Genomic DNA, 12,523 nt, shown 5'->3' with positions numbered 1-12,523 from the left:
ACCTATACATGATGTCTATAGGGAGACCAGTGGTAGACCTATACAGTATGTCTATAGGGAGACCAGTGGTAGACCTATACAGGATGTCTATAGGGAGACCAGTGGTAGACCTATACAGGATGTCTATAGGGAGACCAGTGGTAGACCTATACAGGATGTCTATAGGGAGACCAGTGGTACAGTAGACCTATACAGGATGTCTATACGGAGACCAGTGGTACAGTAGACCTATACATGATGTCTATAGGGAGATCAGTGGTAGACCTATACAGGATGTCTATAGGGAGACCAGAGGTAGACCTATACAGGATGTCTATAGGGAGACCAGTGGTACAGTAGACCTATACAGGATGTCTATAGGGAGACCAGTGGTACAGTAGACCTATACAGGATGTCTATAGGGAGACCAGTGGTACAGTAGACCTATACAGGATGTCTATAGGGAGACCAATGGTAGACCTATACAGGATGTCTATAGGGAGACCAGTGGTAGACCTATACAGGATGTCTATAGGGAGGCCAGTGGTACAGTAGGCCTATACAGGATGTCTATAGGGAGACCAGTGGTATACCTATACAGTATGTCTATAGGGAGGCCAGTGGTACAGTAGACCTATACAGGATGTCTATAGGGAGACCAGTGGTAGACCTATACAGGATGTCTATAGGGAGGCCAGTGGTACAGTAGACCTATACAGGATGTCTATAGGGAGACCAGTGGTAGACCTATACAGGATGTCTATAGGGAGACCAGAGGTAGACCTATACAGGATGTCTATAGGGAGACCAGTGGTACAGTAGACCTATACAGGATGTCTATAGGGAGACCAGTGGTACAGTAGACCTATACAGGATGTCTATAGGGAGACCAGTGGTAGACCTATACAGGATGTCTATAGGGAGACCAGTGGTACAGTAGACCTATACAGGATGTCTATAGGGAGACCAGTGGTACAGTAGACCTATACAGGATGTCTATAGGGAGACCAGTGGTAGACCTATACAGGATGTCTATAGGGAGACCAGTGGTAGACCTATACAGGATGTCTATAGGGAGACCAGTGGTAGACCTATACAGGATGTATATAGGGAGACCAGTGGTAGACCTATACAGGATGTCTATAGGGAGACCAGTGGTACAGTAGACCTATACAGGATGTCTATAGGGAGACCAGTGGTAGACCTATACAGGATGTCTATAGGGAGACCAGTGGTACAGTAGACCTATACATGATGTATATAGGGAGACCAGTGGTACAGTAGACCTATACAGGATGTCTATAGGGAGACAAGTGGTAGACCTATACAGGATGTCTATAGGGAGACCAGTGGTACAGTAGGCCTATACAGGATGTCTATAGGGAGACCAGTGGTAGACCTATACAGGATGTCTATAGGGAGACCAGTGGTAGACCTATACAGGATGTCTATAGGGAGACCAGTGGTAGACCTATACAGGATGTCTATAGGGAGACCAGTGGTACAGTAGACCTATACAGGATGTCTATAGGGAGACCAGTGGTAGACCTATACAGTATGTCTATAGGGAGACCAGTGGTAGACCTATACAGGATGTCTATAGGGAGACCAGTGGTAGACCTATACAGGATGTCTATAGGGAGACCAGTGGTACAGTAGGCCTATACAGGATGTCTATAGGGAGACCAGTGGTACAGTAGACCTATACAGGATGTCTATAGGGAGACCAGTGGTAGACCTATACAGTATGTCTATAGGGAGACCAGTGGTAGACCTATACAGTATGTCTATAGGGAGACAAGTGGTAGACCTATACAGGATGTCTATAGGGAGACCAGTGGTACAGTAGACCTATACATGATGTCTATAGGGAGACCAGTGGTAGACCTATACAGGATGTCTATAGGGAGACCAGTGGTACAGTAGACCTATACATGATGTCTATAGGGAGACCAGTGGTAGACCTATACAGGATGTCTATAGGGAGACCAGTGGTACAGTAGACCTATACATGATGTCTATAGGGAGACCAGTGGTAGACCTATACAGGATGTCTATAGGGAGACCAGTGGTACAGTAGACCTATACATGATGTCTATAGGGAGACCAGTGGTAGACCTATACAGGATGTCTATAGGGAGACCAGTGGTAGACCTATACAGGATGTCTATAGGGAGACCAGTGGTAGACCTATACAGGATGTCTATAGGGAGACCAGTGGTACAGTAGACCTATACAGTATGTCTATAGGGAGACCAGTGGTAGACCTATACAGGATGTCTATAGGGAGGCCAGTGGTACAGTAGACCTATACAGGATGTCTATAGGGAGACCAGGGCCGGACAACCTCAGCCATGATGCTATCATCCATGTTTCCTTATACAGTTTGAAAAATAGAAATATAGTTGTTTTATTATACCCTATCCACCTCTTTCTCATGGTCCTTCCATTTGTTGTCTCTTTTGTGTAGAGCATGTTGTCTCTCTCTCTCTTTCTATGTTGTGTCAATCTAATTCTCTTATGGCCCATCTCCCTCCCTCCTCTGCAGGAACCTACATCCACCAGGCAGCAGGCATCGCCCTGCACCCCCATGAGTGGAGGAGTGCCAAGCAGAGGAACAGCCCCCCACCCCCGGGCCGCCGTAGTAAGAACTACCCTTTTAGTGACGGGGGCTTCAGTGAAGATGACTGGGACAAACCGTCAGGGTAAGACTCACTGTGGAGCCCCCCGCCCCCTGTATGGTGTACATTTTAGGACATCTTCAAGCCTCACATCTCACCCCTCCTTGCATACTATACTCACTATGGACACTGTAAAGTGTGTAGGTGATATGCACATCTCATATAAGCATTCAGGGTAAGACTCACTGTGGACTGGAGACCTCATGGTAGTAGCAGGTCCAACTAGTGTTGGACATTTCTGGTACGTTTCCCCCAAATTCCTATGTTTTCCAGATATCTTGGTTGGAAGATTCCTGGAATCAGGAAGCAGTAAGTAGAAAATTAACAATCCTCCAACCAGGATTTCTAGAAAACCTGGGAATTCTTGGAAAACAATGGAAGAACCCGTGACTGTATCCAGTCATTCTAGGTTGAAACAATGGTAGGCCCCAAAACAGTATCCGGTCTTTCTAGGTTTAAACAATGGTAGGCCTCAAAATAGTATCTGGTCTTTCTAGGTTGAAACAATGGTAGGCCCCAAAACAGTATCTGGTCTTTCTAGGTTGAAACAATGGTAGGCCCCAAAACAGTATCTGGTCTTTCTAGGTTGAAACAATGGTAGGCCCCAAAACAGTATCCGGTCTTTCTAGGTTTAAACAATGGTAGGCCCCAAAACAGTATCCGGTCTTTCTAGGTTGAAACAATGGTAGGCCCCAAAACAGAATCCGGTCTTTCTAGGTTGAAACAATGGTAGGCCCCAAAACAGAATCCGGTCTTTCTAGGTTGAAACAATGGTAGGCCCCAAAACAGTATCTGGTCTTTCTAGGTTGAAACAATGGTAGGCCCCAAAACAGTATCTGTTATTTCTAGGTTGAAACAATGGTAGGCCCCATAACAGAATCCGGTCTTTCTAGGTTGAAACAATGGTAGGCCCCAAAAGAGTATCTGGTCTTTCTATGTTGCTTCAATGGGAAACCCAATGACTTTACCAGTTCTTTACAGGTAGCAACAATGGAAGGCTGATGACAGTATCCCATATTTGCAGGTTGCAGGGCTTTTCTAGATAGTACACAAAGTCCTGTGCAACTGTAACAGACTGGGTGTAGTGGGTGAGAATTCAGGTGCAGGAAGCAGAGAGTTCAGGGTAGCGCTATATTTTATGCACAAAACGGCAAACATAAGCCAACCCCACGAAACACGGGCGGGCGCACAACAAAACAAATGCCCCAAACACGGGGACTTAAACTGTCCAGCAAACCCCACGAAATGGCAAACACGTAACCCACAGACGTGCACACAAGTTACACAAAACAATCCCTCACAAAGAGCAGGCGGGCCGACTGGTAAATAAAGCCTGACTAATCAGCCTAAAACACAAACAGGTGAAACCAATAAACAGAAAGGGGAAAAAAGGATCAGTGGCAGCTAGTAGGCCGGTGACGACGACCGCCGAGCGCCACCCGAACAGGAAGGGCAGCTAGTAGGCCGGTGACGACGACCGCCGAGCGCCACCCGAACAGGAAGGGGAGCCACCTTCGGTTGGAGTCGTGACAGCAACCCTCATGACAGCACAGCCGTTAAATTCGGATGAAGGCTGTCGAAACTTTGGTATTTCTGAAATGTAGCTTATTGATTCTGAGCCACGACAGCTTTTCTTCTCTATTTGCCTCTACACTCATAGAAAAAAGGGCTCCAAAAGGGTTCTTTGGCTGTCCCCATAGAATAACCCTTTTTGGTTCTTCTGTGGAAAGGGTTCTACATGGAACCCAAAAGGGTTCTTTAAAGGGTTATCCTATGGGGGCAGCCAAAGCGGTTTTAGATAGCACCTTTTTTTCTAATAGTGTAGCTGTGCGGCCTCAGAGCTGCTTGTAATTTCGCCATCACTAAAGATCTGAGTGTCATGAACTGTCCCTGCCACTTAGGGTCATTTAACTGTCCGATATGATGCCTCTGATTCAGTGGTACGTTACATAGAATGACATAATGATCACCGTGCGATGTGGGCTTCAATGAAGATGACTGGGACACACATTCAGGGTAAGACTCACTGTGAGACAGACTCTCACTCAGAGATATCACTGAGACCCACAGACTCATGTCTTAATACCCCATAACAGTACCAGGCATTTTGCAGGTTGCAAAAATGAACTACTCATAGTCATGAACTCAGAAGGCCTTAGACTAGGTGCTTCATGTTAGTCCACAAAGTCCTGTTCAACCTTCATGACATCAAACCCACCTAAGGCTGGACTCACAGATAGAGCTGCAAAAAAGTCACGTCATTGTTTCTAGACCGCTAAATCATGGGGGGTGTGGTCTGCCTGAGATTGTATTTTGCCTCTAGTTGTGTGCTCAAGGCCTCAGAGCTGCTTGTGACGTCCTTATCACTAAGTCACTAGTGGAGCGGGTAATGTATGAGTGTATCAGCCTCCTCTTAGCACCTCCTCTAAGGCTCTGACCCCATGTCTACTCTACCATCCAGGCTGTATCACAACCGGCTGTGATTGGGAGTCCCATAGGGTGGCACACAATTGGCCCAGCATCGTCCGGGTTTTCCCGGTGTAGGCCGTCATTGTAAATAAGAATTTGTTCTTAAACTGACTTGCCTAGTTAAATAAATGTTCCATTTCAAAGCGTAAAAAAATAATTAAAATTAACTGCTCTTCAACTATCACATGATGTCTCTGATGCAGGGTTACACAACATGGAGAGACTTACCATAGGTTGATGTTCCCACCTATAGACTATAGAATTACCAGAGCATAGGGTTAATGTTCCCACCTATATACTATAGAATTACCAGAGCATAAGGTTAATGTTCCCACCTATAGACTATAGAATTACCAGAGCATAAGGTTAATGTTCCCACCTATAGACTATAGAATTACCAGAGCATAAGGTTGATGTTCCCACCTATAGACTATAGAATTACCAGAGCATAAGGTTGATGTTCCCACCTATAGACTAGAATTACCAGAGCATAAGGTTAATGTTCCCACCTATAGACTATAGAATTACCAGAGCATAAGGTTAATGTTCCCACCTATAGACTATAGAATTACCAGAGCATAGGGTTAATGTTCCCACCTATAGACTATAGAATTACCAGAGCATAGGTTAATGTTCCCACCTATAGACTATAGAATCTATAGAATTACCAGAGCATAAGGTTAATGTTCCCACCTATAGACTATAGAATTACCAGAGCATAAGGTTAATGTTCCCACCTATAGACTATAGAATTACCAGAGCATGAGGTTAATGTTCCCACCTATAGACTATAGAATTACCAGAGCATGAGGTTAATGTTCCCACCTATAGACTATAGAATTACCAGAGCATAAGGTTAATGTTCCCACCTATAGACTATAGAATTACCAGAGCATGAGGTTAATGTTCCCACCTATAGACTATAGAATTACCAGAGCATAAGGTTAATGTTCCCACCACAGACGGCCAGCCAGGCAAGACTGGCTCAAAGTGATGATGGGAACAACATATCAACCAACTGGTTTCTATGTGTTTGATGCCATTCCATTCACTCCATTCCAGCCATTATTATGAGCCGTCCTCCCCTCAGCAGCCTCCTGTGGTTCAAATCAAATCAAAACAAATGTATTTTTATAGCCCTTCGTACATCAGCTGATATCTCAAAGTGCTGTACAGAAACCCAGCCTAAAACCCCAAACAGCAAGCAATGCAGGTGTAGAAGCACGGTGGCTAGGAAAAACTCCCTAGAAAGGCCAAAACCTAGGAAGAAACCTAGAGAGGAACCAGGCTATGTGGGGTGGCCAGTCCTCTTCTGGCTGTGCCGGGTGGAGATTATAACAACATGGCCAAGATGTTCAAATGTTCATAAATGACCAGCATGGTCCAATAATAATAAGGCAGAACAGTTGAAACTGGAGCAGCAGCACGGCCAGGTGGACTGGGGACAGCAAGGAGTCATCATGTCAGGTAGTCCTGAGGCATGGTCCTAGGGCTCAGGTCCTCCGAGAGAGAGAAAGAAAGAGAGAAAGAGAATTAGAGAGCACACTTAAATTCACACAGGACACCGAATAGGACAGGAGAAGTATTCCAGATATAACAAACTGACCCTAGCCCCCCGACACATAAACTACTGCAGCATAAATACTGGAGGCTGAGACAGGAGGGGTCAGGAGACACTGTGGCCCCAGGACACCCCCGGACAGGGCCAAACAAACCCCCACACCACTAGAGGGATATCTTCAACCACCAACTTACCATCCTGAGACAAGGCTGAGTATAGCCCACAAAGATCTCCTCCACGGCACAACCCAAGGGGGGGGCGCCAACCCAGACAGGAAGATCACATCAGTGACTCAACCCACTCAAGTGACACACCCCTCCCTGGGACGGTATGAAAGAGCCCCAGTAAGCCAGTGACTCAGCCCCTGTAATAGGGTTAGAGGCAGAGAATCCCAGTGGAAAGAGGGGAACCGGCCAGGCAGAGACAGCAAGGGCGGTTCGTTGCTCCAGAGCCTTTCCGTTCACCCTCCCACTCCTGGGCCAGACTACACTCAATCATATGACCCACTGAAGAGATTAGTCTTCAGTAAAGACTTAAAGGTTGAGACCGAGTTTGCGTCTCTTACATGGGTAGGCAGACCATTCCATAAAAATGGAGCTCTATAGGAGAAAGCCCTGCCTCCAGCTGTTTGCTTAGAAATTCTAGGGACAATTAGGAGGCCTGCGTCTTGTGACCGTAGCGTACGTGTAGGTATGTACGGCAGGATCAAATCAGAGAGATAGGTAGGAGCAAGCCCATGTAATGCTTTGTAGGTTAGCAGTAAAACCTTGAAATCAGCCCTTGCCTTGACAGGAAGCCAGTGTAGGGAGGTTAGCACTGGAGTAATATGATCAAATTTTTGGGTTCTAGTCAGGATTCTAGCAGCCGTATTTAGCACCAACTGAAGTTTATTTAGTGCTTTATCCGGGTAGCCGGAAAGTAGAGCATTGCAGTAGTCTAACCTAGAAGTGACAAAAGCATGGATTAATTTTTCTGCATCATTTTTGGACAGAAGGTTTCTGATTTTTGCAATGTTACGTAGATGGAAAAAAGCTGTCCTTGAAATGGTCTTGATATGTTCTTCAAAAGAGAGATCAGGGTCCAGAGTAACGCCGAGGTCCTTCACAGTTTTATTTGAGACGACTGTACAACCATTAAGATTAATTGTCAGATTCAACAGAAGATCTCTTTGTTTCTTGGGACCTAGAACAAGCATCTCTGTTTTGTCCGAGTTTAAAAGTAGAATGTTTGCAGCCATCCACTTCCTTATGTCTGAAACACATGCTTCTAGCGAGGGAAATTTTGGGGCTTCACCATGTTTCATTGAAATGTACAGCTGTGTGTCTTCCGCATAGCAGTGAAAGTTAACATTATGTTTTCGAATAACATCCCCAAGAGGTAAAATATATAGTGAAAACAATAGTGGTCCTAAAACGGAACCTTGAGGAATAACGAAATTTACAGTTGATTTGTCAGAGGACAAACCATTCACAGAGACAAACTGATATCTTTCCGACAGATAAGATCTAAACCAGGCCAGAACTGGTCCATGTAGACCAATTTGGGTTTCCAATCTCTCCAAAAGAATGTGGTGATCGATGGTATCAAAAGCAGCACTAAGGTCTAGGAGCATGAGGACAGATGCAGAGCCTCTAGGTTCCCACCTATGGTTCCCACCTATACTCCCCCATCCTGCTTCTCCAGTGCCTGGACCTGTAACTGCCAGTTAGCATTCTCCAACTGCTCTTCAACTGCTCTCCAACTGCTGTCCAACTGCTCTCCAACTGCTCTCCAACTGCCCTCCAACTGCTGTTCAACTGCTCTCCAACTGCTCTCCAACTGCTGTTCAACTGCTCTCCAACTGCTCTCCAACTGCTGTTCAACTGCTGTTCAACTGCTGTTCAACTGCTCTCCAACTGCTCTCCAACTGCTCTCCAACTGCTGTTCAACTGCTCTCCAACTGCTCTCCAACTGCTGTTCAACTGCTTTTCAACTGCTCTCCAACTGCTGTTCAACTGCTGTTCAACTGCTCTCCAACTGCTCTCCAACTGCTGTTCAACTGCTCTCCAACTGCTCTCCAACTGCCCTCCAACTGCTGTTCAACTGCTCTCCAACTGCTCTCCAACTGCTGTTCAACTGTCACACATGATGCCTGTGATTCAGTCAGTGTTATATAACATGTTGTTGAATGAAATAACCCTCATGTCTTGATAAACTCCCTGGACAGGACACTAGTCTATCTCCTGTTTCTATAGTGTGAGGCAGTTTGAGACACTCCCTGGACAGGACACTAGTCTATCTCCTGTTTCTATAGTGTGAGGAGATTTTATAACACTCCCTGGACAGGACACTAGTCTATCTCCTGTTTCTATAGCGTGAGGCAGTTTGAGACACTCCCTGGACAGGACACTAGTCTATCTCCTGTTTCTATAGCGTGAGGCATTTTGAGACACTCCCTGGACAGGACACTAGTCTATCTCCTGTTTCTATAGCGTGAGGCAGTTTGAGACACTCCCTGGACAGGACACTAGTCTATCTCCTGTTTCTATAGCGTGAGGCAGTTTGAGACACTCCCTGGACAGGACACTAGTCTATCTCCTGTTTCTATAGTGTGAGGCAGTTTGATACACTCCCTGGACAGGACACTAGTCTATCTCCTGTTTCTGTAGTGTGACGCAGTTTGAGACACTCCCTGGACAGGACACTCATCTATCGCAGGCCCATTCCCCCAATCTGTTCTGTTTTAATGCTGAGTGCCAAGCAAAGTCTTTGTTCTGACATGGCCAGGGGGTTGAACTCCCAATCTCAGGGCGGATACTCTAATCACAAGGCCACTGAGTTGGTCCTGCTTCAACTGTATACTATAATAATAATAATAGGCTTTGTAAAATGCTGTGATGTATTATACTATTCTTGTAGAACCAGGAAGAGAACGAGGAGGAACTTTTTAACTAATGGCGCCATTATCCAACACGTTTCAGTCCTGCAGTCTTAAATCAAATTTACACAACAGCCACAGCTAGGCTTCTGGTAATAACCAGCATCAACCCACTTAGCAGCTAACATATAGAAGATTTATATCAGCTATTAGAATACATCGATGTCATTAAAACATACAAAAATTGTAAAGATTGAAAGCCTGCCTGTCTTTTTTTTTTCATTTTTTTTTCACGTACCTCTTAGCCTCTGTGTCAACTCTCTGTCTCTGTCTGTCTCTGTTCATACTCTCTGTCTCTGTCTGTCTCTGTTTGTACTCTCTGTCTCTGTGTCAACTCTCTCAACTCAACTCTCAACTCTGTCTCTGTTCATACTCTCTGTCTCTGTCTCAACTCTCTGTCTCTGTTTGTACTCTCTGTCTCTGTGTCAACTCTCTGTCTCTGTCTGTCTCTGTTCATACTCTCTGTCTCTGTCTCAACTCTCTGTCTCTGTTTGTACTCTGTCTCTGTGTCAACTCTCTGTCTCTGTTTGTACTCTCTGTCTCTGAGTCAACTCTCTGTCTCTGTCTGTCTCTGTTTGTACTCTCTGTCTCTGTGTCAACTCTCTGTCTCTGTCTGTCTCTGTTCATACTCTCTGTCTCTGTCTCAACTCTCTGTCTCTGTTTGTACTCTCTGTCTCTGTCTCAACTCTCTGTCTCTGTTTGTACTCTCTGTCTCTGTGTCAACTGTCTGTATCTGTCTATCTCTGTTCGTACTCTCTGTCTCTGTGTCAACTCTCTGTCTCTGTTTGTACCCAACCCCGGCCAATCCTGGGCCAATTTTGCACCACCCTACGGGACTACGGGACCAGTCACGGCTGGATGTGATACAACCTGGAATCGAACCAGGGACTATAGTGACACCTCTTGCACTGAGATGAGTGGTACAGTGTTAGACCATGAGGACATGTTCATGTACCGACACGTGTTACATGTAACACGTGTTGTACTTCATGTGTTGTCACAGATACACCAGCCAGCTTCACTGCGGTGCCATCAAATAAAAGTTTGTATTTGTCACATGCTTTGTAAACAACAGGTGTAGACTTGCAGTGAAATTATGACTTATGGGCCCTTTCTGGCAATGCAGAGAGAAAAAAAAGAGAAACGGGCCTCCTGAGTGGTGCAGGCACTGCATCGCAGCGGTCTGAGGCGCCACTACAGCCTCGGGTTCGATCCCAGGCTGTTGTCATTACCCGAAGCTGTATATTATCCATGTCCATATTCAGACATTTCCCTGAGAAATGTAGGATATTACAGTTCTTCAGATTACCTTGGTAGGATAGTCTCGAACGGAGCTCATCCAGTTTATTCTCCAGTGATTTTATGTTCACCAATAGATTGGAGAGTAGAGGCGATTTATTTCATCGCCGACGTAGTCTTGTCAGGGAGCCCACTCGTTTGTCTCTCTTGCGCTGTTGCTTTTGAGTCCTTGGGATTAGGGCTTGGTCCAGAATGAGCGGTACATCCACAGCTGCTGACTCTATGAAGTGGATCATCCAAATCGAGGTTAGCCATCGCTGTTCTGATGTCCAGAAGCTGTGGCTTAAATATTATGTACATTTTTTTTTTAAATCAGCATAAAAAAACCCCACAAAATATCAGAATTGGTCAGGAGCCTGTAAAACGGCAGCTACCCACCTCAGCGCCATTTTCAACCATGAGGACCGCTTCATCTAACATGTCACAAGTGTTCTGTTTCCTTCCTGGCTTGACTGAGATACACCAGCCGGTTCCACAGTGATGACATCATGAATGTGCGTACTGCTTCATCTAACATGTAACATTTAACACGTGCACCTTCCTGTGTTGTCACAGATACACCAGCCAGCCTCACAGTGACGGCATCATGCTCGACCACGAGGACAGTTTCTGGTGTCAGGCCCTGGAAGACCTGGAGACCTGTGGACAGTCTGAGCTGCTCAGAGAGATAGAGGTATAGCTACAGTAACTGACATGGGTCAATTAAGACAATCAACTGTCTCCGAACCTTTAAAAACTGAGGAATCTGCCACACACCTGACAAGGAAGATAAGAGACTGAACAAAAGTGAAGAAAATGTCCTGCATACTTAGATCCATGTAAATTCCAAAGGGGAAAAGTTTCTCTGTGATACCAATAAGACCAAAGAGCAGAATTTGACAGTACAGGAAGTTGCAGGAATACAGTGGCACACATACTGAACATCCAGGTGTCTATTTGTTATTCCACTCCTGCTGCTGGTGTCCTGTTGTGTTGGGTCTAGCATGGTCACAGTAACATAGAGACATTCTTGGAAAGACTGCATACTAACAAACAATGTATGCTAGTTCTGTCCTTGAACTGTTTTTGTCCATTGATGTTCTGTATTATGTCATGGTTCATGTTTTGTGTGAACTCCAGGAAGAGTATCTGCTGCTTTTGCAACAGCTAATGGGGATCCTAATTAAATGCCAAAATACCACAGGAACTATTTAAGCATTAAGGCCCAAGGGGTTTGGTATATGGCCAATATTCCACGGCTAAAGGCTTTTCTTACGCACAACGCGGAGTGCCTGGATACAGCCCTTAGCCGTGGTATATTGGCCATATATCACAAACTCCCAAGGTGCCTTATTGCTATTAGAAACTGGTTACCGATGTAATTAAAGCAGTAAAAATAAATGCTTTGTCGTAGCCGTGGTATACGATCTGATATACCACGTCTGTCAGCCAATCAGCATTCAGGGCTCGACCATCCAGTTTATAATTAAAAAAATTTAATCTGGATCTGTTTCTGTACATACATTAGGATGTCAAATAAAAAGACAGGTGGACATCGACAATTTTTAGTTTCTGCTCGCATTTTCAGACCCCAGCTGGAATCTGCTTTGATCGTTAAAGTTGTTATTCCAGCATGTT

At 45.3% G+C, this 12,523-nt stretch overlaps 1 protein-coding gene across 3 annotated transcripts in view; it reads left to right on the top strand.

Annotated features, from left to right (window-relative positions):
* The window catches only part of grip2b (glutamate receptor interacting protein 2b), a 205,900-nt gene that overhangs the window by 179,987 nt on the left and 13,390 nt on the right, over positions 1-12,523 (top strand). For all 3 annotated transcript variants that reach the window (XM_042324861.1, XM_042324859.1, XM_042324860.1), the window contains exons 20-21: positions 2,528-2,684; positions 11,462-11,579. In XM_042324861.1, coding sequence (XP_042180795.1) covers positions 2,528-2,684; positions 11,462-11,579 — 275 coding nt within the window. The remainder of the gene's footprint in view (positions 1-2,527; positions 2,685-11,461; positions 11,580-12,523) is intronic.

The sequence above is a fragment of the Oncorhynchus tshawytscha genome, linkage group LG07 (assembly GCF_018296145.1).
Source record: "Oncorhynchus tshawytscha isolate Ot180627B linkage group LG07, Otsh_v2.0, whole genome shotgun sequence".
In the NCBI taxonomy this organism is placed as follows: Eukaryota; Metazoa; Chordata; class Actinopteri; order Salmoniformes; family Salmonidae; genus Oncorhynchus; species Oncorhynchus tshawytscha.
The sequence above is the reverse complement of the archived record's forward strand: the minus strand, read 5'-3'. Positions and strand labels throughout refer to the sequence as shown.